This window comes from Coloeus monedula (assembly GCF_965178545.1).
Source record: "Coloeus monedula genome assembly, chromosome: 14".
Taxonomy (NCBI): domain Eukaryota; kingdom Metazoa; phylum Chordata; class Aves; order Passeriformes; family Corvidae; genus Coloeus; species Coloeus monedula.
The window spans coordinates 14,193,599-14,221,068 of NC_138794.1; the positions used below are offsets into that span (position 1 = coordinate 14,193,599).

At 39.3% G+C, this 27,470-nt stretch overlaps 1 protein-coding gene across 1 annotated transcript; it reads left to right on the forward strand.

Moving 5' to 3' along the window:
• AQP9 (aquaporin 9) lies at positions 1 to 26,819 on the forward strand. The gene is made up of 6 exons (XM_082290744.1): positions 1 to 172; positions 10,965 to 11,091; positions 14,641 to 14,778; positions 16,356 to 16,474; positions 18,111 to 18,328; positions 23,342 to 26,819. The coding sequence occupies exons 1-6, from the start codon at positions 71 to 73 to the stop codon at positions 23,502 to 23,504; spliced, it is 867 nt and encodes a 288-aa protein (XP_082146870.1). The 5' UTR covers positions 1 to 70; the 3' UTR covers positions 23,505 to 26,819.
• Positions 26,820 to 27,470: the final 651 nt, after the last annotated feature.

The window sequence follows — 27,470 nt, forward strand, 5'->3', positions numbered from 1 at the left end:
GCGGGGACGAATACAGAACAAATTTGTGTGTATTTGTAACTAGGGCACCAGAGCAATAGAGGAAGCCAAAATGAGCCAGAAAAGCAAAAGGAGTTTAAAGGAGAAATTTGCCTTGAAGAACAGCCTGATTAAAGAAGCCCTTTCAGAGTTCCTGGGAACTTTTATACTGATAGTAAGTGTCAGCTGCTTTCCTTTCTTCCTACTAATCTAATGCTGGACGTTGCTTGTAAGGGGACATGTACGTTTTTCTTGTACTGTGCCAGCAGCAAGGTTACAGCCTGACCATGCACAGCTTGAATGAATTGCTCCTAGGACGGTAAGTTTGTAATTCCTTTTTTCACCTCATGTAATTATCACTGCCTATAAAAAACAGATACTCTTATGTATTACAATTGTCTGATCAGCATTAGATTTCATCTAGGAATGGAATTTCAGTGAATGAGCACGTTCTGAAAAATTCAGATACGCACAATGAATGCTGTTAATACTCTCCTGTTTTTTAAAAACTCAGCAGTTTATTTTATGCACAAATTCTGTTTACATTAACAAACATATTGTACTGCACATTTAGAAAATTTTAGCTGAGTTGTTTTCCTGTGCAATATAGGAATTTAGCTGTGTGATTTGTAGTGAATTTATTGGGAGTTGCATTGCCAAACCTTCAGAGATTTTGTAAGTTAACAAATTTTTGTTTTGTTTTTAACTGTACTATATAAATTACACATATATTGCTTGGTCCTATAGTACTGCTACAATTTGGATAAATACCTAAATATCCCATTTTTATAGCCCCAGATTTTTTTTTTTTTTTTAACTTAATTACTTGCTCAGTTTTTCTGTGCATTTTGCACTGGGAGTGTGACTCACCAAGGGAGAGAGCAGGCTGAGTAACAGAGCTAGAAGTCAAGCAGCTAGAATATTTATGCCAAACTCTTTCTTTCTTTCTCCTCTTTGTCTGGACAATGCAGTCTTGCTTATTGCTAAATATTTCATCATAGTGAAAAGGACAAAAAAAGAAGCAGGCACAGTACTGACATAGTAGGTTTTATAACTGTAAGTATATTAGCTAAACTTCAAGTAAGTAATCTAAAAATTCCAGTAGCTCATAAAATACTGGAAATTATGGTCTTTACTACACTTCAGTCAACTGAAGTGCACTGGCACTAAAATAACATTATTCTCAAATTTAATACCATCCGTAAGACATTATTACAGTAAGGAGCACATTTAGAATCAAGGAGCACAGAACACTTTACAAACACTAATGAATTAAGTGTCACAACACCCTGGTAAGGAGGGGAAATGTCATTATCTTCATTTTGTATATTACCAAACCTGATTACAGCAGCCTGCACAGGAAGCTTGTGGCAGAACTCTGAATATAACCCACATCACCTGACTTCCAGTAGCCTGTCCTCGCCACAAGATCCTCCTCCTCTTTCCATTAATAAAATTAAGCAAGAGAAGAAAACATATTAAAGTGCAGATTAGATAATAGCATTTGCAGTCTAATGTCCTGCTGCACAAGGCTAGAAGGAAATGCAAACCCAGATCCCATTTTCTAGTATATTCACCGTATGAGTGTAGTAGAAAATGGAGCTACAAAATTGTTGTTAATAATCTGAGTTTCTCATTTCTCTTACCCTTTCTAGTTTCAACCTTGGTTTAAAGCAGAAACAGCCTCACCTGGATTAAAGTGCAGCTTTCTCAGTGCTTGGATACCTCAACGTGTATTTAGACTGCACAAGTTAGCAGCAGTACAAAGTGTTTATTGTGAAGAAACTGCCTTTTCTGCTGTTATCTTAAGCTGTGCCAGGGGAAGTTTAGGTTCGACACCAGGAAAAAATTCTTCACTGAAAGAGTGATTGGGCACTGGAATTGTCTGCCCAGGGAGGTGGTAGAGTCACCATCCCTGGACAGGTTTAAAAAAAGACTGGACATGGCACTCAGTGCCATGATTTAGTTGATGAGGTGTTGTTAGGTGATAGGTTGGACTTGATGATCTCAAAGGTCTTTTCCAACCTAGTTGATTCTGTGATTCTATTTATTGCTACTGCTTTAAAGCTTTGTCAGCTGGCAAGTACTTAAAGTACAGATAAATATTAAACCCTTAATTTAAATTTGACCTAATGAAAGGGGCACCCTGGTAAGTCAGAGGACAGAAATCCTTGAAAAACAGACACCATGTGTGTAAAAGAAGCAATGTAATAAGATGGTGTAAGAACTATGTGTTAATGCTGTTACAAAGTGAGAGGAGAGTTCACGGCCTACAGCACAGCTGATTCACATCTTTGTTGAAAGTCATTTTGGGTCACTGTGATGGGGTTGAGAGCCTGTGGAGAGCACCTGTGCCAGAGAGCAAGGCTGAAACAGCATTTCTGTTACCCACAGGCTCTGTCTGGAAGCCGATGCTAACTGACCACACCTAAATCTGGGACCCACTGCTGGGAGTTAGCTGGGTGAAATTCTGTCCCTCCACATCACCTATTTCTATTTTTTCTGGAGAATAACATCAGAGGCCACATACTAATAGGAGCCTAAACTACCATCTTTGGTAACTCTCAGCCTTGCAACATTACTTTCCAAACAGGAAATCTAGAAAGTAGAATCACTCATCAGACAAAAACCCAGCCTTCACCTCGGGGTGCGAAGGGTGCGGCCTGCAATGTTGGACAGATTTGAGACAACAAGCCTTGAGAAAGGCACTGGGCACACAGTTTGGATAATATCTCCTGGTCAGCCCTACTTAACATGCTGCAGTCTGCCTTGCAGCATGGTCTCAAAGCACGTAGACAAAATTCTTTCCAGGTGAAAATAAAGTAGAAGGTGAGCTCCAGAATCACAGGAAGTGTGCTGACCATTAATGGATGCTCAGTCCAGTGGATCAGACTGGAGATGCTCCAAATAAGTAATCCCTCCTGAGAGATCCACAGTCAGGTTCTCAGGTGCTTACATTACACAACTTGGTAATACAGACACAGCCCACATGAGCCACACTCTGTGCTTAGCAAAGCACACCATTTCAGTAAGAAACACTAGGAGCCTGGAAGCATTCTGAGGTGGGAGAACACCTGCCCATTTGCACCATGGTGGCTGAGAGTCAGCACACTCACACATTTCCCAGCCTCAGTCACACACCCCAAGGTCTCCCTTGAGGAAGAGCTCCCTAGGGAGCTTTTTGTTCTCCATCCTGTTTCCTGGTTCAGTACGTTTCCTCTTGGGACTTCTGTGAGTTACTCAGGGGGACAACACCTGTGTGCCAGCACAAAAGAGCCAGGAATGATGGTTTATGTGGCTTTTTAGTGAGTCTGGCTGGAACTCACCTGTCCAACTGCCTCTCTGCTTTTAATCATGCTTCTCTCCAGATTTCCTCTTTGGAACTTGACTGCATTGTTCTCAACCAAAATGAGATTTACTCTGACTTATGCCATTAAGTATATCTGAATTGAAACAGTTCCAAAAAGAGATGCCAAATAGGCCATGTGGCTTCCTTTAACAGCTACTGCTCACCTAACACAGTTTGTATTTCATTTTCACTCTCAAGAGCATCTTACTGAACACAGTTTCCCAGAAAGGAGCTGCACAGGAGCCAGAATCTCCTGAGGCCAGAGCAGTATACATTTCCTTGCTGAGAAAAAACACAGGCTGCCATTTAGCATATAAATACAATCAGGGAGTATATATGCTCCTAATATTTATATATATATATAGATAGATATTTTCCTATGTACATACTCCTATGAGCGTGGTCTCCAACAGGAGGTGGGGAGCCTCTTGCAACTCCCATTGAAGCAAATGTTTGTGTGTGTGTAGAGGATACAGGGCACAAGCATGAACTGAATGCATAACACCCCTGAAGTAGTCCAGCTAATGAGGAAGGGTATTTATCATCAAAATATTTTAGTCTTGTTTTCATATTCTGACCACTTCGTTGTGCAAGTTATCACTCCTGCTCTGTTGCAGAGTTGAGTCTCCTCAGAAAAATCTTTAAGACTGACATTACATGGATTTGTTCAGTCCAGAAGATTAAAATTTAAACAACTTTTCTATATCTATTTTTTTGTGGCCCAACATTCCAGTGCATGTTAATTACAATACTGTAGGGTAACATATATCCCTTATCCTAAGCATGCATTAGAATTCTCATTACATGATACTACTACATGAAAGCAAACATAGCTTTTGATCCTTTGCTCCTTAAATAAGTGTTTAACATTTAACACAGAACCACTACTTAGAAATTTTAAACAAAGATAATTCCACGCTCTAAATTTTTGTGAAAGGAAGACTTTTTTCATATAGGATGAAATTACAGCAAGTTTTGTTTAAGGTATGGCCTTGTTTGCCATCAGCAATGGATTTCCTGGAGTACAGAATCTTATATAATTAGCTCTTAGATAAGAGGTTATTAAAATTTATTTATAATTGGTATTTTGATATGTCACTTAGCTTTTTTAATATTACATAATGCTGTAAATACCACGAGCCTTAGCAGTGTTTGCACTTTGAAAAGTAGCTCATGTGTTAGAGATCCATACATTTGGGTCTCTAGCAGCAATTAATATAGTGCAACCCATAAATAATAGACGCCACTCAGGAATCTAATGTTAGAGTTACATATATTTTGATGGCATTAAATTTTGCTAATGATTCTGGTGAAGATATGCAAACTCTTCCTCTTTTTGAAACTATATTAAATCAGCATTACAAACAGAAGACAAAGTGGTAATGAAGACCCCTAGTTGTGCTGAGGTTAAGGAGGTGTTCTAGCATACTGGTGTTATTTTACTATTATCAAAATCAATCTTTTTTTCTAGACAGCCCTTCTGTTTTAAAAACCATTCTTTAATTCAGCTGAATATTTAGCAGTGTGAAAAATTTGAAAGGAAGGTTACCTAGTTGTTCTTTTACCCCAAAATATTTATTACAGCAAATAATTCTGAAAAATCATGGAAATCTTTTGTTTTCCATCCAGACTTAGGTTTCCCAGTATATGACATTTCAAACTTTTAGGTGACTCAGATGTTGTGTTACATGAAAGCTTTGAAGAAAATTATCTTCATTTCTGCAACGTCAGCCCCAGCATGTAACTCAGCTCTCATTGTTTAACCAAGAGGTTCCAGTAAGTTGAACTTAATTTTTCAGAACCTTTTTCTGTAGATACCCTTTTCCCCAGAAAGTTTACACCTATAGAACTGAAGTGTAGGCACCTCTGCCTGAGCCTTTGAAAAGGCTTGCATCTTTCCAGCATTCAACTGCGAGTGCAAAACTTGTATGTTTTACAGACACAAATTTACAAGGAGTTTTTTCAAAGTTTCACCAAATAAAAGAAAGGTAATAAAAGTAATAACTTTTAAAAACTGTCATAAACAGTTGGAGAACAGAATAAAAGACAATAAACGTAGTTTGTGCTATGCAGTGAGTTTGTATCTTTGCGATCTCAACAGTTCAGTGAACCATTCTGGTTGAAAGTGAATTCTAGGGAGCTCTCCAATCCAAGGCCTGGTTTAAAGGCAAACGTGACTCAGTTCCTCCAACCCATTCCTCACAGGTTTCTTTACTATTGAAAGCATTCAGCTTTCTTTTTTTTTCAACTGAAAACTGCTTAGGCTTTAATTACTCCTAACCATGTACCTCTAACCACAAGGGCACAGCAAAGATCTGGCCCCCGTTTCTGCACCCAAAGGAATGAATAAAAGAAAAGGTACATGTACCCTTACACTCCAAGGAGAGGACAGAAAACTTCCTTTCTTGGAATCTGCAATGCCCACTCTTGCACACTTTCTCAATGCTACAGTTGTCTGAGGGCTGCTACAGACACGAAACATATTTTAGGAGTTTAGAAAGATTTAAAGCTTTTCAGTTGGGGTAGGAAGCAAAGCAGCATATCTCAGCTCAAGAATAAATGAGTAAGGTGGAAGGGAAGCTGCACCCGAATACGTTATTTTTCTCTTCAAGGCTGCTAGGTAAGATTTTGTTCCTTTGCCTGGCCTTTTCTTTCTTGCTCTGATACAACAGGCAATGTTTCACTCCTGAAAGTGTCTGAATATCACATTTCATTTTTTTTCCTGGATTTCTAAAACCTAGTAAGAAAATAAAACCAGTCTTCACTGAAGAAACTGACTCAAGCCAGTTGCCCTCTATAATTCAGGAAAGAAAAGCATTTAGCATTTCAGGATGAAGAGTGCAATATTAATCATAATAAAATATGAGAAAATGCAGACTTTTGCATTCTCTCTAGGTGATTTCAAACTTTTATTTGTCTCCTATTGCATATGAAAAAGCAATAATAAAAATTTAAAAGCATCAGTTTATATAACACAGCATAGTCCGTCTCTCAATATTTTCACTATTTTTTCCCACAAAGCAATTTGAACTTGATATTTATATGTTTTAAAAGCTTTATATACACAATTCATCCCAAGTTTTATTAAATTTACATTCATGTCTCCAAGTAGTAATGCTTTCTGTCACTTGAAAATGGTTTCAAAATGGCAATAATTTTAAGACTTATGTCTATTCTATTTAATTAACTAAATGATAAGGGTTTGGGGTTTTTTCACCCCTTATTTATTAGATAGCAAGTCTGAAAAAAAAAAAATCCAACTGAACCAAGAGGATATTGGTTGTTTCCCAGGAGATCATCAGGAGAACGGATGTAGTGATTTTTTATTGCTCTAAGCTTGATTAAATCGTAACGCACAGAAATCCTCCCCACCCCACCAAAACGTTTAGTATGATAAAATAAGAGCCATGTGCTTTTAAAGTATTTAAAAATTACTTGACTGGTAAGCTGTATTTTTATCTCACCTTTAAAAGCTTAAGTACTCTCTGATTTAAAAAAATATAGCAAATATTAAACATGAAATTGGATGAGGCTTGGTCTTTCCTGAAAGGAGTTGCCTGTAACGTAAATTCTTGCAGAGCTAATGCCCTGAATTTTAGAAGATCTAGCATTATCTCTGTTTTTGTTGCTTTTAGCATTACTGTCTCAGTTGAAAGAATGCTTAGGAACCCTGTCTGAATTAAGATCCTATGTGAAACACAGCAAAAATACATCTCTGTGTGGAAAGAGCTTCTAATATTATAAAACATCTTATAATGAAATTCAAAAGGTAAATTCTTAAGCAGACGTCAGACTTGCTTTGTAAATGAAGGGGGTGGAAATGAGTGCGAGTTCTAAAACACACTCCCTTAGGAAGACACCACCAATTTAGTATGCCTCAAACTGAAAAGTTTGTTTACTACTTTTATAAGTAGCTAATCCTATTTGGAAATATTAGTATTGGGTAGGGGAACTGCACAAGACTACAGTACACCATGAACAATGCTGTAAACTTTTCATGGGCAAAGGTCCCTACCTGCAGGGAAGGGCAAATGCAACCACTACTTTTCTAGCATTTCATGATTGAAAGTGAACAGTTTATGATTTAAATAATATTTTAATTTAATTTATTTATATTTATTTTAAATCATTAATATTTTAATTTTTTTTTTTTTAACTGCTAACTGTATTCCTTACAGCACATTGAGTTCCTGTACTCATGCACAGCATCATCAGCTGTGCAGCCATTGAGGCCACACTGCCTGCAGGGGCACCTGTGGAACCCTACTGCAGGTGTGTCACTCACCACAGCTGGAGCTAGCGATGTACAGGGTATAACACAGCACAGCTCATTGTCTTCACACTGCTAAAAAGTTGGCTGCCTCTTTAATGTGACAGTCAGAGTGTCTGACTAGAAATGCACAGCACTTCTAGGACTGTGTAAGAAGAAGGGGGCTTTTCCATATAAGCATTATGCTTTAAGATGTCTAAAGCTTTACTGGCCATGTAGAAAAATAGATTCCTTAAAATTGTGGTTTCAGATCTTGCGGAAATCCTATTTATACTGAAAAATGCTATTACAAGCATTTGGAAAAATCCTGAAAATAGTAAGGAGGCAAATGATCTTTAGTCTCTCTGATGAGTGGGATACAGAAAGTCCTGCAAGCTTCCAGGCAGAAATAGGACCTTATGCTCATTGAAGGCCAGGGTTTTCCTTTCCTAACATTAACCATGTTGGCCAAGAAAAAGAGAAGGATCTAATGGGCTATGAATCAAGTTCTTTTGGCAGAGAAGGTTCAGACAGCTATTCCACACCCAAACATGCTCTTTAGGACAGTAATCTTATGACTTTATGAACAAAAAAGTCAGTGCTGAGACTACTCCAGTTATTTTAAGCAGATCAGGCTACAGATAACTGCTAAGATGAAAACCTGGTAACATAAGATAGACAAGATAAGATAAAGAGATCTGGCTATATTCTACTAAATTAAACTCCCATTAACTCCATGTGCTTCAATCAATGAGTTTTGTGGGTGCAACTGATGGGTGAGCTTGGCCTAAAATCCTAGAATATTTAGTTACAACTTGATGATCTAGTATGTCTTAACTCAGTCAAGCAAAGACTTACAAGGTATTAAATTGCTGTTCATGTAATTACATGATTAGGTGATAGTTTCCAGTTGTGCCAACCTAGCTACAGTACATATGAGGCAACTTTTTTATCTCCTTCTGAAAAGGTCAGCAAATGGAAGTATTACAGTGACATGGCTCAGATTTGCAGGCTCAGTTCCCAGTTTTCCCATCCCTGGATGGGCACACACTGACTGTGCCTGCAGTAGTGTTCAGTCATTGGACACGAGCAGGTCCACTGAGTGCAGCTGTGTTCCAGCTGGCTTGCACATCTTCTTCTCTGTGGAGTTTTCTAAGACTGCTTAGCACAGAAATGGAGCATCTGTAGTTGTGTATTTCCCTAAGACATACAGAGCAGGAGCTGCTATGCAAGAGGACAACACAGCTGTTTCTGTATGACTCTCTTCAGCTCTGGCAATAAAGGAAGGGAGGCCACAGCCTCCCTTTGTTATTTCCTTCCCTTCTCTTGTGAATTTGTAGTTGATACACACAGATGTTGTTATCCCCTATCCTCTTCTGGAACCATCTCCTCCAATCCTCTTCTCTTTCTTTGTCATCCTTACAGAAAGAGGTAATGTTTACAAAAGAATGGCCTTTTCTTTGAATCTCAAAACTTTGCCTATGCCATTTCAGAACACAAGTGTACACTATACTTGTAGATTGAACTGGTTGCCTGAATTCAACCTGCACCCCAGTGTGCAGGGGCCCAGAGCAGCCTAATGAGCTTGCTCCTCATGTGAGACATATCTTCCACAAAATCTTGCTTGGTGCAGGCTTCTGCAATACTCCCTTTGAGAAATCTGGAAAGTGATGACTAGAGTATGCTAATTCACCTCCTCTAGATTCTTAATCTTAAACATAATGAATTCCAGCATACCCATTCTTTCCATATTAAACATATAAACACATTATGAATGGTCTCATATGAAGTTTTAAAGAAAACAACGCAATTTCAGCTGTGAACAATTCCAGTGTGTTTTATTTTGGTTTGCTGTACGTGCATTTGTGCTTACCATGAGCATTGCTAGGTGAGAGTATGGCTAACACAAGCGTGTCATCCATTGCACAGCAGCTGACTGTAGCTTGCACTGTGTCCTGGAGCTTTTAATTATACAGGCCAATAAACTGCAGCTATCTAACACCACCCTACCCTTACGTAACCAGAGCTCTAACACTCTGGCACCAGACAGTGTTTTGTTTGCTTACATGATTATGACCTCCAGGCAAGAACTGCACCTGGGTATATGACACAGTCTCGGGGCACTTAGAAACACCGTCTGCATTACAAAGCTGGTTAAGAGTGCAATTTTATTGAGAGCTTTCCTGTCACATTTGGGTATTAGCTAAAACCCTTAGGGAAATAATGGAAACAAAAGTATAATTTTGCCTGTTTAAATTGCATCTATTCTAGTAGGACTTGCTTGTTAAACCTCCATCACCAAATCTTTTTGGTACAGTCTATTTTTAAGGCAAGAGAGATTTTCCCATTACTTTGCAGTTTCTGAATTCAACTGCCTTGCAACTGAAAGTAAGTAATTAAGGTTGCTCAAGATAAATCTAGTCACATCCTAGAAATGGTATGATTCACATCACTTACTGCTGCAGAGAAGCAAAAGTTTTCGGACTATAGATATTATTTGAGAGCTTCCATATAGTGTTGGGTCCTTGTTCAGCAGAGCACGGTAGGCATATATTTAAAAAGCAGACTTTCAAAGACACAGAAATGGAACAGCTATTCTATCTCAAACCAAAAGGGTTTTGTCCCTTTGAATATCTTTCCTATCATCTTTAATAGGACCTAAACATATGCTTGAAGCTAAGCAGAGGTTTTAGAAGTGAATAAACATCATCTTAAGCAAATATTTAAATGTGCTCCTGAACTTCATTCTGAGGGAAACCAACAAAAAAAGAGAACTAGTTTAAATACATTTAGAATTCTTCAATATTATTTAGGTATCTCCACTTCAGTTATTTGTTCAGGCTGCAGAGCCAGTAAAATATTTTGCTACAGGAATATGTGATATAAATTCAGCATAACAATAACAGACACTGTAAATGCCAGAAAGTTGTCTAAATCCAGAGTTTCAGCATTAAACATTAAAAGCTTTTTTGAACTATTTTTCATAACTTTTACAGTAAATTCTTTATTGCTTATAACATCAGTCTGGAACTGAAAACTTACCACACAGAATTAATTTCACTTTCAGATGCAGAGTTTTGTTGTGGAGGCTGTGAGATCTTGTTCCGGCTCCAAGTTCTGATCTGTATCCCATCATTGTGCCTGAGAACTGCTTTCTATGTGGAGAGAGGTCCTCATTAGCAGACATTCCTGCTCATGACAGAGACGAGGAAAATAAAAAGCAAATGTGCATTGCAGCAAAGGCAACAACAAATTCTAGCAGTGTTTCAGTATTCAACATTTTCAGCTATACAGGTCAGCAGCCGAAGTCACAACCAGTAACATTTGACAGACACCCTTGTGACTTTACACTTCTCTTTCAAAATGCAGGCTCTTGGCTGTGGGTGTGTGGGACAGGCTGTCCTCAGCCGGGGAATGCATGGAGGGCCCATGACAGTGTCAGTGGGATTTGCCATGGCAGTCACCATAGCAGTGTATGTGTCCGGGGGGGTTTCTGGTAAGTGACTTTTTTTCTTATATAGTATTTATTGCTACTGTGTTAAGGCTCTTTTGTTAAAGGGCTTTCACTTCATGGTATAAACTATCATGAATCTAGCAACAGTAAGCACCATTACAGCAGAGTCTGCACCAGAGTTTTGCTAGTAAACCTTGTGTGTTCTTATTTCCTTCTATTCTTTGTGTTTGACAAAATCTCCCACCAAATTCTGATCTCAACTACAGTGTGCAAACCTTGGCACACCTCTGACTTTCATGGTAAGTGTTCTGTGCAAACCAGAAATCTGCTTGATGTTGCTTTGAAAATTCTGTCAATAGAGATGATCCTGGGCAGAACAGGCACCGTGTTTAAAGAAAGAACCATGAAGAGCAATTCAGCAGTCACCAGATAAAATGGTGGCCAGCTACACAGAAAGTAGAATGACCCACTAATGGGTATAATGAATGGGATTCACCTCAAAGAGTGCAATTTATTTCTTCATGTCCTATGATAGGCAATAGCAAGTCTGCTCCTGTCTGTTTGATTATTCACAGACACAACAGATCATAGAAAGCAGAAACAGCAGAAAGATTCAGTACCAGAGATGCATTCAATGATATTGTCAGTGTACTGTCCTTTCCCCTTTATTTCTGCTGTAACACTTCCTCAACATGTATTGGTCAGGAATCTCTCTTTAGTCCTGGGGCTAAGGTAGGTGGGCTAACTAACCAGTGTCCACAAGTGCCATACTGGATGCTGCTTTGTCTCCTAGTTCCACCGTTCAATTTGGCCAAACTAAGGTTGGAAACATTAGTATAACTGATTTTAACATTTAAAGTCTTCCTTTAAAATAGAAAATGATGGGTTGTAACAACGTTGTGCATGAAAATACACAATACTTTTTGTTATATGCAGAGTTTAAATGGGCCTTTAAAGCAAATGGTGTCCTTGTACTCCAGGTCTTATAGAGGCATTTCTTACCCTTCATAAAGACGGTAAAGTTGGTTTGGAGAAATTTCTTTAGGTATAATTAGAGCATTATAAATAGTTGCTGAAGCAGAAATTACTGTGGCCATTTCTGTTGTATTTACAAATTCTTTTACAGAGGCACCATGCACTATAAGGTTTCCATTAGAAAGTTTCACATTAGAAAGTGCTCCAGGTTCTACAAAACAGGCAGTTTTGTCACTGTCATTGACAGAGACCAGAACTGGTTCTTAATATCACACAAAGTTAATTCAGCAGCACATTCCTATTGTCTGAACAACTACAGCTCTTGGTTTACATGTAGGCAGGTAAACTCTTCTAATGCAGTATCATGAAAACAAACCTGTGAAGACCTGTCCTACATTTGCACCTTTAAGGGATATTCATCTTCATCATTATGTAGAAAATTAGAGTTCAGTCCCAGCAGGGCAGAGCAGTTGCAGATGTTGCAGTATCGTGCTTCCTGTGTTTTTCCCATGACAAGGGATTCTGCATGCAGTGCATTTTCTCTTTGAAGGAACAGGAACAGATATTTCAACAGGCTGCTATTAACCAACATGTGATCACTAGTGGACACTTCAGAATACAAGTTCTTATGTAGAATTTGTTAGCAATTTCTCTGGCTCTTGGGCCAAAGTCTCATGTTTAAATACTGCTAAAATGTTTTGTATTTTGCATCAGTTCTTTATGAAATTCCAAATTCATGCTAACAAAATATATAGTCTGCATGCTTGGTGAATTTGAGCTTTTTTTATTTAGGAAAATTCCTCTTTTTAATTTTCCTCCATCCAGTTTTCCTCAATATCTAGATAATTTCCCACTATTTTATCCAACTTAGCATTTCAAACTCATGACTATGATCACTGCAACTACAAAAGAATGGGGAACATGCTGTCCAAAGTGGACTTTTTTTTTAAACCAGTGGGACAAGAACCAAGAATCTTGTAACTCCCCTATGTCAGCAGGAGAGCCTTCAATTAGACTTTTCCTTTCCAATTTCAATGTTAATCAGCCATCTATAATATTATTATGACTGGCCCTGGCCATCATAGTCATCCTGTACTATATACAGGTGGGAAACAAAATCAAGTGTTGAAAGAAAGGAAAATTATTAATTCCAGCCAGAGTAAGGAACAAAAGACAAGACAACAATTAATCAAAATTCACATGAAGGGCTGTTAAATTAGGTGCTGTCTATCTATTTTCTCTTTGCTGAAGAATTTGAAACACAGTGAGGAATTCAACATTTAATTCAAGACTGGTGCTACTAGGTCAGAGTTTTGGAAATGATACAAAGAAGGTTTTATCCAGTTTGTTATCTGTGTTTGTCAGTTCATTATGTATCAAAGGTGCCTGGATTTCATAAGATAGTGACTCACTGACCTGAAGTGCAAACAAACACAGAAACTGTACATAAAGGCCCTTTCTCCATCACTAACCTTTGACAGATAAAGGACATGCTCTTTCAGTTATTTTACCAAAGACAAGGGCTATTTTTTTCTGATATTCATACAGACTGAAATGAGAACTTATCTAGAAGATAAGCAAAGGATCCTATGTCCTTGCAAAATTTGGGGGTTGAGGTATTTATTACAAAGAAGAACCTTTTCATCTGTTCATTTATTTGGCAATTTGTATTTCTTAAGTAGCAACCATGTATCTGTAAACAATAAAATTTTCCAAGAGCATACAACACCGTTTTTGTTGACAAAAGATGTTGAGGGAAGAGACTACCATGTGACATAAATGTATTTTAGAAACTAAACTTGTCACAAAGAATTCCAATGTTACTGAAATCTTTTTCATACACGAGTTCAGGTGTAGCTACTCCTGAATAAAAAGGAAGGAAGTTTCACAGGAAACTGAACTTTGTTTCAGCACAGCTACTCTATCAGTTTCCTTATCATGGACCTTTCTGGGAAGGACAAGAAGTAGATAAAAACATGGTGAAGGACTATGCACCACTGCCCCCAGATCCCATCTAGGCACAGCTCACCAATGCCAATGTGAAGCTGAACAGCCCTAACATTATTTTATTTTTGTCTCCATGAAAAGTAAGTAACCCCAGGTTGAAGACAGGGATACAAACATGACTTAAATCCAGGGCACTCTAGAACTGTCTCAAGATACATGCTCAAGCCAGTAACAGTCCTTAATCATAATGTGTGCTTGGGAGACTGAAGGAATGTTCTTCTGCCCCAGTCCTCCCCTAAAAATAAAAAGGCAAAGGCCTCAAGGACAGAGAATATGTGCAGAATAAAGGACCCTCCCATCACAACCAATGGGGCAGATTTACTGTTTCTAGAAAAGTTGTCTGTAAGTTACATACTTACAGCAGACTGATAAATAGCACAGTCCACAAGCATCAAGAGTAAAGATGGATCTTGGTGGCTTTTGCCCTCCTTCCTCTGATTTCATTCAACTTGTTTCAGTTTAATTGCAGTCAGCATTTAACTGCAAAATAACATCTAGAAAAGCATGTACTATTCTTGTGTTCAAAAGTGCCCACATTTTTACAAATCCTTCACCTATTCTCATGTATCTGAGTCACCCACATGACTTAATTTGTGATTTATTTTTCAGGTGGTCACATAAACCCAGCTGTTTCATTAGCCATGTGCGTGACTGGAAGATTAAAATGGACCAAATTACCAATTTACATATTAGCACAACTCCTGGGAGCATTCGTTGGAGCAGCGGCTGTCTTTGGGATTTATTACAGTGAGTACACCTTAGACATGTTCACAGGACAAACTAGAGGTCAGGCAGTCTCTAAGGCCCCAATTTTTCAATGAATGTCAAGCAGGCAGAGGACTCTTGTTCATACAGGGCTAATGGCAGGAATGAAGCTAAAGCCATAAAGAAGAAAGGAAGAAGCATAAAGAGTTTGAAGGGAAAAACAATATCTTGAACATTCCAGGTACCCTACAAATTTACTGAAACACTTAATACTCCAGGAAATGTTCTGATATTTAGAAAAATTATTCATGGGAAATCAGATACTCTGAGATCATGTATTTCTCAGTAAGGATTTTAAATTACTTAATAGCCAGGATATAGGGCTATCCATCTTCCAAGCAAATTAGAAACATTAAAGACCTGCTACAAGTGCCTGTAGGCAGCAATCACCAACATCGTTCATTGAGGGTACAGGATATGAGATCAAGTCCCTCCTGACCAAACCTCAGACCACCCTAGAGAGGTGGCTCTCCAAGACAATGAACTCCAGGTACAGTGATAAAGAAGTCACATACTCAATAGGGGAAAAGAAAAAAATTACCCCTATCCTTGATGCACAAGGTTTTTTACACAGCGTGCCAGAAAAGGAAAAACCAGGAACACACTGATTTAATCCGCTCAGTCGGATCAGTTACCTCAACCCCCAACTCCAAAACTCTGCTTCCACTGGTCCAGCCCGTCTCCTCCAACGTCTCTCCTATGGGCATTATGTCTGCAGACAGTGCTGGGTCTAGGTGCAACAGAGGAAGAACAAAAATGGAAACACCCCTTGTATGTCAGCGCAGTGCTCAGTACCCAGAGTAATCCTGAAGAGGAAAATATTTAGGAACCGTGATAATTGTTTTGGCCTTGGTGTACTTTTTTTTGTTTGGTTGGGGGGGGGGCAGCAGTTGTTTACTTTTTTTAATGTTAGTGTTAGAATTTGGAAACTGGAATTCTGGAACAGGATTTCTGTCTGAATTTAAGTCCTCCTCAAGCCTGACAACCAGAATTAGGGCTGTGGCCAGGATGCAGCAGTGTGTCAATATGTACATGGGGTTGAGAGGGGAATCACTATATTCTGCCAAAAGGACGGCAGTAGGGTAAGGAGCCAAAGTAGGAAGCTTAGGTCTAGGTTAGGGACATTTTCCTCATACTCAGGAGTGCAGGATTTTCTCATATCCCTATCTCTGCTCAAATCCTCCTCTTGCTCTAATTAATTTCCAAACCTCTTCTGTAGTATTTATTTCCTTGCAGGACTGTCATGTACTCTTTGAGGTTCACTGAAAACTCACTAGTAGAAAAACAGACATAAGAGCTCATCCTTTTTTTTTTCCCCCTAATAGTTAAAATTACCTGACAGTCCAAATGAGAGCCTGATCAAAGTAAGCAACTAAAATTCTCTGCACTCCCAGAAAAAAACATCAGAGAATCACAGAATGGTTTGGGTTGGAAGGGACCTTAAAGATCAGTTTCAGCTTAGAGCGTGAAGTGCACAGACCTATCATATATGTTCTAGTCCTAGAAAACCTAGAAAAGTTTATGGAGAAGTGCAAGCAGTTACTGGCTGTTTTCTATAGATGCCTTTATGGAGTATAGTGATGGAAAACTTGAAGTCACAGGACCTAATGCAACAGCGCAAATCTTTGCCACATATCCAGCTCCCTATCTGTCCCTCATAAATGGATTTGCAGATCAGGTAAGTGCACTTACTGTCTTAATTCTACAAATTAAACATAAAAAACCCTGTAAAACCAAGCAGTAAAAAACCCACATAGATCTAACAAGCGTGCCAAATCTCACCATTTCAGCCAGATGTCCCCTTGTACAATACAATGAGAATGCAATGCTGTTTGCAGGGGGTTACATTTTAGTTATATTTTACAAGCAAAATAATTTCAAGTTGTTCTTTTCACGTACATCATCTTAATTGTTGCACTCGACATGTCTTTAAAGCAATATATGTAAGAGGTTTTCCTCAGCATAAATCAATGTTTCTCCATAAATCTCAGCAGAGTTGTGTCCACTTACATCAAAATCCAGCTCATTTTGTGGACCTATTATTCCTTAAATAATGCTTAAGCAGACAGTTTAACACACCCTGAACAACTGAGTTTTCTGCTTCCACAAGCCTCCTCTCTAACCTTCTTTTTGCAGATAGATGCGTAGCATTTATTTTTCAAATGACTGAATCTGAAAACATCTTAACTTCATTTCTAATCTGTATCCTTTAATTCCACTTATGCAACAGCAAAAAAAATTAAGTTTCATATCTTTTATCTGCTTCTAATCAACTGACCCATCTTCTTCAGGAATATATCAAATAAATACTGCATAAGTAAGGTATGAAAAACAAGGGATGGCCTGAACACAGGAATTCGTTACGTAAAAGATTGTGCAACCTGGCTTCAAAAAAACCTGAATGTCATGTTGAAGTTTTGTAAGAAAGACAGTACTGATCTTTGGATCAGTCAATAGATTTTTCCCTAAGGTATTTTTTACCCATGTATGTTTTAAAACAAATTTAAAAGCAGACGAAAACCAAATAATTTTTAAACCCCTCAAACTTAAGCTTCTTCAAATCTGTATAAAAATTGAATGTTTTGACATCGCTGAAGCTTTTGTCTGTTTTCCCACAAAGTTAATTATTAGCAAAATCAACATTGACAAAGCATTTGATTTAAGCAGAGCTGTACTTGCACTGAAGTAATTCCAAGAAAATTTCCTTCATCAGCTCAATTAGCATATGCAATACAGAGTTCATGGTATAGTTATACATGCAGCCCTAATTTGGGTACTTCCTAATTTTAGCTGCTTATCTTTGACTTTGCAGATTTCACTTCTTCTTCTGATGTTATGCAATACCTGCATAAAGAGATACATATCTAGTCTAATTTATCAGCATAAACGACAGTCACATAAAACACTTCTATATCAATGAAACTGATTGCACTGCTACAGCAGCAGAACTACCAAAATGAGTGAATAGAAGTGTAAAATTGACAGGGAAAAAAAATGTGGAAACAAGCGTTAGACCTCACATAGGAGATGCCTTTTAAATCCTCTGTTCTTTCCACACCCGGTTGTTGCAGATTTTTTTTTCAAATGTTCTCAGTACATTTCTTGTCTTTGTCTTTCAGCACAGATATCAAAACTTCTCATTACTGCGAAGTAGAGAGGCACCGAGTTCCAAATTTTGCTATGCTGTATAGTGGGATAAAACTAAATACCAGCTCTAAGCCACTCCAATCCACAGAGCTGCCATAGCCCCTCTTTTCATTATTGGAAAGAATCTACACATATTTATTCAATATTCTTTTCTTTGCCTTGGCCAGGTGATGTCAACAGCTGTTCTTCTTCTGGCTATATTTGCTATTTTTGACACCAAAAATAACAGCGTACCCAAGGGCCTGGAGCCAATTGCAGTAGGACTTCTTATAATTGTTCTTACTTGCTCCTTGGGAATGAACAGTGGCTGTGCCATGAACCCAGCCAGGGACCTTGGCCCAAGGCTCTTCACAGCTGTGGCCGGATGGGGGATGGAAGTATTCACGTAAGTATGCCTGGAGATGAAGTCAAATGCTCCTAGCTAAAATTTTTTCTAGTAAAGTAAGATCCTGATTCAACATGGTACCAAGTCATACTTTATATACATGCAGGTAATTCTTTGCATACCAGAAGCAGCTATTCATGCACTTTAAGCCAGATATCCTCTAGGAACTGGGCTTTAAAAAGGATTTCCTGCTCCTAGGGCAAATCAAACATGCATAATCTCTAATATCAATCATTGTTTCAAGCAGACCTTTCCCAAAATATTAGAGATTCTTAGAGGTCACTGAAAATATGAGTGCTCTCTTCTTGTGTCCTGCAGCTTTCAGAAAAAAAAAATTAAATCAGGAGAGAATTAGGTGGAAATATTTATTGGGTGCTGTAAAAAACAGAGACATGTCAGATTGATTTAGCCTATTATTACTTCTGAGTTATTGCAGAAATATACAACAATCTAAAAGCTTGACTTCCTGGCTGGGAGTGAAGGAGTGAATGAAAAAGCTCCCTTCATTTTCCCACATTTCAGAGCCCTCTCAAATCTCTGTGTGCACATGCACACACTCTTGGCTGGCCCAATGCACAGCTAATTAGTTGCACATCAAATCCACAGCTTACACGTATCTGTGGTAAGAGGCACTCTGGGATATCTAAGGAAGAGTAAGATGTCATTGGGAAGCAGATCTTTTGGTTTATTTTTGTATTGTTTGTTTTCCCAGTTATTTACAAGTAGGAATCCCCAGTAGTACTACAGGCCACTGGAGAGCTCTGGTTAAGACAGATTTTTAGATACTTCAAGAAGCACAAATAATCTCTATTTATTCAGTATGATTTCTATTTACACAAATCATGCACCTTATTTGAGGAAAGCAGTAGCAAAGCTTTTCTCATACAAAAAAAAGCCAGGCATGACATAGCTGAAACAGGCACACAGCCACAGCACAGGCCAGAGCCAAGGCTGAATGAAATCCAGCTCTAGTGAGCCACTGGTGGGAGGTCAGGTCACTGGTCTGGTTACCTCCAAACTTTTCCTCCCCAGTAGCTCTTACCACTGCACCATGGGACTGCACTTTTTTAAAAAGCAAGGACAGACAGAGTGACATCCCACACTCAAGATTCTCCTCTCTCATACATTTGTAATTGCAAGTAGTTGTTGACTGTGGTATTAGCCATGGTATATCTAATCGGTAATTATGAAGTAGGCTATTACATTACTGAAAGAGTTTGGAAGCCTGATTGTACTGTGACCTAGTCACAGAATACCTGTGAAATCCCCTTCTGTCCAAAAGTATGGTCGTACTCATTTACATTAAAAAAACTTCAAGAAAACTCTACAACTATACCAGTATGGATTCTTTCCTAGTGTAGTTTAAGGATTTATATAAGAGAGGGAAAAAGACCTTGCTATGAAATTTAAAAATGTGAACATAAAAAATAAGATACAAGATCTCTGATCCTTGCCAGAATAAACTCACAACAATGTGAAAAATTGAGGAAGAAGTCTTCCTCCCTGCCTTCAGTTAAAAGGGTACCAGCTATAACCAAGTTCCAGGAAATAATACAACAGGAATATGTTCTTCTTTATTTACTTCTTTATTTATTTTTATCTCCAGGTGAGATTTAGGAAGAACTTGAGCCTTGTTAGCTGGTAGGTGAGACTTAGAAAAACTTGAGCCTAGGTAGCTGGAAGAGCCATGGGAAAAGCCTGAATGATTGTAGTTAGGATCCTAAATTGCCTGATGCTCTGCTGTGCCTGAGCAACTTAAAGTGGTGCAGCAACAGTTGACAGATAAACCTTGGATATCTTCATTTAAAGGAATTCACAACTTCGAGACAGGTGCTTAAGCTCTCTAGTAAAGGCATATCCAGGAACTGGGACCTGAGCACAAAACCTTCACAGTGACACGAGGGGAGTGCTGCACAAACCAAGCAGTAGGAAAGACTGGGGAGACACTGAACGTTCCTTGGTGGGAGGATGGAAGCATCTCCCAAGGAACTGAGTCACTCCCTGGCCGTGTCAGTGAGTCTTCAAATGTTGTCTACAGAACAGCCAGGGACCGCCGGGAAAGCCTCACTGTGGAATAGATACACAGTAGCAAGACCTTCTACCCTGTTCCTAAGCAAATGCTCTAAACGTGGAGATAATTCGATCACAGCAGAGAAGTGCCCTCTGCCCTTCTTTGTGCTTGCAGGTCCAGTAAATGCTGGTTTTGTCATGTTCTCAGGCAAGGAACTACAAGTAGACTGGAGTGAAGCCCTTCTGCTGGGAATTGTCCAGAGGATAGGAATGCATTTGAGCAGGGCTTTTCTAAATGTTGCTGTTACTACATTTTGCACAAAGGCACCTGAAGGGGCATTCTCCCCAAAACCAAGCCAGAAGACAAGCTGTGGTGTGGTTTCCCTAGCCCATGCAAATGGTTTGTTTTGGTTAAAGGCTCCCACCAGAAACCCAGGAGTCTTTCTTAAGAACATGCTTAATATTCTGATAAGCTTAAGAAAAGTTTGGGGAGCAAAGTTTTGTCTGTAGTGAGAAGACAACCAGAGCGTTGAGTCCAAGCACCAGACGGGATTTTGTCAGCAAAACCGAGCACGGAACAGCAATAAGAGAGAGAGATAGGGCTCTTCAGAGCAGTAGTCTGTGCCAGCATTTGAAGGTAGCCCCGGAACACCTCACGCCGCTCCGTCACGGGCCCTCTCGCCCCTCGGAGCGCAGCGAGCGGCAGCGCAGCGGGCTCAGCGCGGTAACGCTGACACCTCGTGGCCGCCGGTTCCGGGGACAAGTCGGCAGCGCTAAACTAAACTGCACTTCGGGAAAGGTCAGGAGACGCATCTCTTGTCAACACAGGGGTTCGGATGGCAAACCGGCCTCAGAAGTAATTAGCATTCTTCCTGGAGTGCAGCTCTGCAGCCCGGATTGCCTCACGAAGAGCGGTATCTCCCTTTCCCGCAGCAGCTGGCTACTGAAAGGTGTATCTCAAGTTTAAATGGGTCGAAGTTCCCAGTCCATGTACCTCAGACACTGTTTCCTGGGAATTTCCGCAGCTAGGCACAGTTCTGCTCACCAGGCCCGTGCGCTGCCTCCTCCCCGCACAAGCGGCGCCCGCCCAGCGCCCAGAGCACCTGGTGATGGCAGAGGCGGGGCTGGCTGCTCTCCCCAGCTGGCAGCAAAGCTGGGCGCTGGGTTACAGCCAGGGCTAAGGGCGCTAAGGGTCCTTTGGAGATCTGTGCTTGTCACAGACAGTTCTTGCTCCTGTGCCAATGACAGAGCACTGAGTGTCATGGAAACTCCTAACTCGGCTGTGTCCTGATCTCACTGCAGTTTTGGCAGCACCCTCTACAAAGGCTTTACAGCCAGCACCTCAGCACAGGGTATCCAAAGCACAGCTGACAGCAGCTGCTGCAGCTACAGGCCATTATTTGGAGAAGGTCATGCGGGAGCTGACAGGGCACATGCCAGTTCCTGCAACAAGCTGAGAGAAACTCACCAAGAAACACCTTCATTACACACCCAGGTATACACACATCACACAGAAGAATACATGCAAGTACTTGATACAGCTTTTGTTCTGCTGATTCATGCAATAAAACCTTAGTCCATGCTTGTTCCAGAAATTCAAGTGCTCAACAGCCATCCATGATTCAACAACAAACAGATTTATAAACTCAGTAAAACAGTATCAGGAGTGATTTTATATCCTCAGGGCAAAATATAAATAATTCCAAAGGTAAAACATACATATCCAAGGCATTTCTGAACAATCAGTAGGAGTATCATCAACAGGGCACCAATATTTTCCCAGTTCTATTCTTGCATCATGACAAACACAAGTTCACTTCTGCATAAATCTATGCAACTGAGTGCTGAATAATTTTCCTTACACTTTTAAAATTCCCCTGCAGCTTCCTCCAAAGTTCCTCTCATAGATTAATTTGTCCCTTTGTATTTCTGGGAGGGAAAAAAAAAAAAACAAACAACCAAACCCCATTTTCAATATGCAGGAAATTGAGGTAGATGGATTTTCACTGGAGACTCACATATTCAATTAATACAGCATGTTATCAAATCAAAACACCTTAATGCATCAGTACAGTTAAGAGACTCTGTGCTCTGAAATGGATACTCAGTTATTTACTGTCTGAATGTGGACCTCCAGGAAAAGGAGAGCAATTCTACCAGCCTATTTTTCCTGCATAAAGAGGTTGTTATTTATTGTTTTATACAGTTCAGTGGTGGACTTCTTACTTTAAATATGCCTGTAAATCTATACATTTAAATTTAAATCCCAGTAATTGTGCAAATGTAAACATTTCAGTAGAGTCAGCATGCTGGACTTTCTTAGTGAATACAAAAATTCTAAGATTAAGTTTTAGGTGTATAAAACTTCTAATTTATTTGCCTCTTGCTGAAAGCCACCACATTTTAAACACAGAGATAAGATACTATATAATGAAATTTGAATATTGACCACTCTAGTCAAGGATAATCAACTTTACTGTCACTGTGTTTTATCACATTACTTAAGGTAAATCTACTCAAAATCCAGTTTAATTTATTACATTTGTCAAGAGGAAGATGGTATATACTATTGCAGGTGTGAACTTGCAAATTTCCATGCAGATGAAATAATCCACTTTTGTAACATCCTGGAAGTCTATTCACAAGCCTCTGGGGACAGCGCAAGTCAAGATTGCTGGGCAATAAATATCTCCCTGTTCATTTCACTGTAAGTCAATGAAACCTGCTTTTCACAAGGGAGAAATCATCCTCTGTCCCCAAATAGACATGCAGTAAAAAGGCCTTATTTTTTAAAATGCAAGTACAGCACCCAGACCAACATGCCTGGTGCTTGTTATTTAGCATTTCAATCAGAACCAGCCTGGGTAGGGCAGACATGGGTGTCACCCATTTACGGAAATGAGAGACAAAATAGAAAGGTCTACACTATAGCAAGAGCCACACCATTGTATGTGTTCACTAGAATGACAAATAACACTAATTCTTGTTCTTTTTGTCTTACAGAGCTGGTAATAATTGGTGGTGGGTTCCTATAGTTGCACCTCTGCTGGGAGGTGTACTTGGAGCCATGATCTATGTCATTTTTATTGAAATTCATCACTCGGATCCTCAGTCAGGAGAAGAAAATGAAGCACATGCAAAATATGAATTGACCAATATGGCGTAAGAAGTGAAGAACTTTCTCTTCATTTTGTTGTGCAGTTTTTATGCAAATGGTTGTTTGGACCACTGTATGAAACCCATATGCCTCAATTAGAAATTCACCTTTCAAAGCAGAAATTCTGTATAGAAGTTCAAAATTGAAGTCTTTCCAGGAAACATTGGGCTGATCACATTCAAAATTGTTATCTTGAGTATGAGAAAGGCTAAATTGTTATATTCATATAGCTTTTGGATCGAGTTATCTCCTAGATGCAATTGTAGTGAGATGATGCACTGACCTGTTAATTCAAGTCATATGATATTAATCACATTGCCTAATTAACTGAAAACAGTTGAGATATTGATACAAAAGTGCATGCATAGCTAGTTAATGGGTTCAGTGCTGAATTAACATGCAAGAGCATTACTCCCTTGTCAAGAATGTCTTGTCTAAACATTTAAAATACCCAAATTAGCTAAATGCCAATTGAAACAGTTTAAAATCATTCACTAAATTTTATGGAGCCACTATTGAACAGCAAGAAATCAACTCCTCAGTGATTAGGTTTAGTAACTCAGAATATGATCACAAAAGGTAAAAACTGTTTGTTGTAAGATCAGCACCAAAGAGAACTTCTACACAGGGTCTTCATAGCATTAATGTTTAGTTATTTTTAGACTATTTACTTGACCTTTATGCTACCCAGTATTAAAAGCCTTATGTAGAATACTAATCTGAATCTCTTCTGCTGTGCTTTCTGGATACAATTCATTCCTGTGGAGAAGGCCCAGCAAGAGGCTTACGCTGTGCAGAGGCCAGCACAAAGCCTATGTCTGTGTAAGCTTTAAGGTGTCCTGCTGCTTCTGATTTGCATAGGTGGATTTCATCTGCATTGTGGGAGCAATTTTTAGTTTGGTAGAAGGAATTAAAATTAGAAACTGGTCTCAGACCTAGTCCTAGATCTGAATTCCCCAAGGAAGGCCAGATCAGAGTTATGATGTGTGGGTTCTCTCTCACTAAAGAGAAGAGGTTGGACATATACCACTTCCTAAATATCCAGCCTTGAAAATAAAATTATTTCTGCTTAGTCATTGTGAATTGAATGTATTCAGTTAAATCAAAGTTTATTTCTCTTATGTATACATCTATCCATGGTTGGTGGTGGTGATCAGGAATAAACAGACATCCAATTCAGCAATGCTCCTGAGCTACTTTCATGGATGGCTAAACTTCAGAGTACCAGTTCTTCCCTTTGGATTCCTATAACTCTGCTCTCTCAAATTCCACGCTACATTCCTGATTTAACTCCTGAAGTGAGGAACGCTTTCTGTTGCCACTAATAACCTGTGCGCTTCCAGGTGATATCTACAAAAGAGGTTTACAAAATACCATGGTCAGAACCGGCCTCAGCATTTGGGCAGATCAGGCCTTTGTCCCTGCTTGTTTTGATCACACTCCCTGGGATGCCGTGCCAAATTCATGCAGCAAAGGGACAGAAATAGCAGGTCAAGAAAAGCTTTGCTTGCTGCAGCTCAAATTCAGATATTGCAGTATACTTGAGGGAGTATAATTCCAATTTTAATTATGTTTTGAAGAAAACTTACATAACTGTAATGAACTCAGGCTGCCCAGAGACATATCAGCCCTGTGCAAAATGCTCATTTGATTCACTGTGTCTCTGCCATGGGTTAAATTCTACTATATTCATGCACATTTGACCGCATCCTTATATCAGTGGCTGGAGAGTCTCAGGAACAAGAAGGGAGAGCTTATAAAAACAGTTCTCAATCTGAGCAGAGAAGAATCAAGAGTAAAATGTGAATTAGTCCTAATTTTAGATCTTTTGTTGGCAGCAGAGACAAGCTAGATCATCTGTCCTGCATATTGATAAGCTGCACTACATAAACCAAGATGGGATGTAAATGCAATTGCAGACTGACCCTTCGTTTGCCCCCAACCCTTTCAGGGTGCGCTGTCTCTCACCCCTTGCCTGTTCCTTGGGCGGGAGCGCTCCCAGGTGGCTGCCAACCTTCTGTGTCTGGAGAGTGATTACAGACGTAGAAACAGTCTGAGGGCTGCCCTCAGGTCTGAAAGGCACTTACTCTTCCACTGATTCCAACATGTAATATGAAATATCTGTGCAAAAAACCCCAGCTAATTAACCAGATGTAACCAATCTTATCCAAAATGGTAGGGGCAAATTATCACTTGTGTTAGAATTTTGCATAGTCAGTAGACTCCATATGCATCACAATGTTGTTTCCTTTAATCCACCATGGAAAACACATGGAAAAGGAGATTACAGGTCAGGAATGAAAAAAGGACAGTTTATTTATACAAGCTACTCAGGGACCAACCCACACTCACTGTGTGCCTGTGCATTGGCCAAGGTACATAAAGTTGTTCATTTTCTCAAAATCCTTTTGATCACAACATGTTCTGCCTGTACATCAACATGAAATCTTGTTTCTCCTACTTATGCCATTCCTATGCACAGAATTTCTGTATGAGTGACATTGACTTGTCTGAAGTTATTAACACGCAAATCTTAAGCAGCAACACACTAGTGTGATAGCATAATAGTATCTTAAATATGCTCTCAACTTGTTGTCAATTCTGTGTTTGCCTTAAGAATTTATTTTTAAACTTTAATTCATCATTCAATGTTTTTGTAAATTCTTTGGAGACACATGGTATTAATACCACAATTCACCCTGGAGTCACAAAAGCCAGAATTTCATTCAGTAACAAGATGTTATAGGCCTATCTCGGATCTGAAAATTTAAATTTCAAGGAATGAATTCCTGCTTTTGGGACAAACCTCAGCTGAATCTTTACTATAAAACCATGACCAGTATCTCCATAATGTAATGGGAACAATAACAATCACCTCATTCCATAAACTTATACAGACATTATCTGTTTTATAGAAAACAAAAAAGTATTTTGACTTTGCATGAACTATGCAATTTTCTAATACCAACTGATATTCAGTGGTCACACTTATGTTAAACTAATATAATAGAGTGGGCAACAAGTTTTTCTTGCTGAAAGATGTTTTGGTTGATGAGTTAATAGTAATCAGCCTTGATGATTTTAATGCTAAAAGGAATTAATTTCAGGGCATTGCTCAACTTTCATTTGGGGTTTGTTCTTTTTGGGAGCAATGTATTTGTTCTTCAGAGCTAAACTTAGTACTAGAGTAATTTGGAAAGCTGCAAATAGCACTGAGTTAAAGGTTGGCTACTGCATGTTGTTTCATTGAAGTCAGTGAAATTATTCACAATGGGTGGCAATACAGGCAAGGATAAGTGATCAGAGAATGGCGGACATTTTACTTTCTTGGAGTTTTGTTTGTGGATCTGGATGTTCAGATATTTTGGTTCAAATAAAAACAGTCAATTCCTAATAAATGCATTCCAGTCCTACTTTTTTATATATAAAAGAAATCTCCCCTCTGGCACCTAAGGACTTCAGAAATAAATAGCTGCCTGTTACGACCTACAATGTTTTATAGCCTTGTGCTGGAAGAACAGATGGACTAACAAGCTGGATTCCCAGAGCACAGCCCCTGTGGCAGATTCTGTGGCTCAGCAGCAGTGCCAGAGCAGAGCAATGGGCAGTGCCAGGTCAGGAGGCACCCACACAACCATAGGGTCAGGCCTCCTGTCCTGGCCCTTCTCCCCTTCCTGCCTGCAGCCTGCCCAGGGACACTTTCTGCCACAGCCTTCCCACTGCTCCAACAATAGCCAGCACCCAGGTGGGATATTTGGCTGAAGTCCCTCTTCAGAGATTGCTTTTAGGCATACATATATCACATCAGATTTGGCCTGCAGGGCTTACAAAATGCCCCTAGCTAATTTATCTGTCTTCTCCCCTACAGATTTGTAACAGGGACATGCTTTGCTTGTTTCATTTAAAAAGCACATGAAAACCTGTTCCATGGGAGCAAGGGAAAGAATAGGTGCTTCAAATTTACTCTGAGAACCA

Bases quoted from the DNA above. Each gene is read 5' to 3' on its own strand.
- AQP9 (XM_082290744.1), top strand. From the start codon at position 71: ATGAGCCAGAAAAGCAAAAGGAGTTTAAAGGAGAAATTTGCCTTGAAG. The intron at 173-10,964 runs GTAAGTGTCAGC...TTCAAAATGCAG, and splicing joins TGGGAACTTTTATACTGATA to GCTCTTGGCTGTGGGTGTGT. The intron at 16,475-18,110 runs GTAAGTGCACTT...TGCCTTGGCCAG, and splicing joins TAAATGGATTTGCAGATCAG to GTGATGTCAACAGCTGTTCT.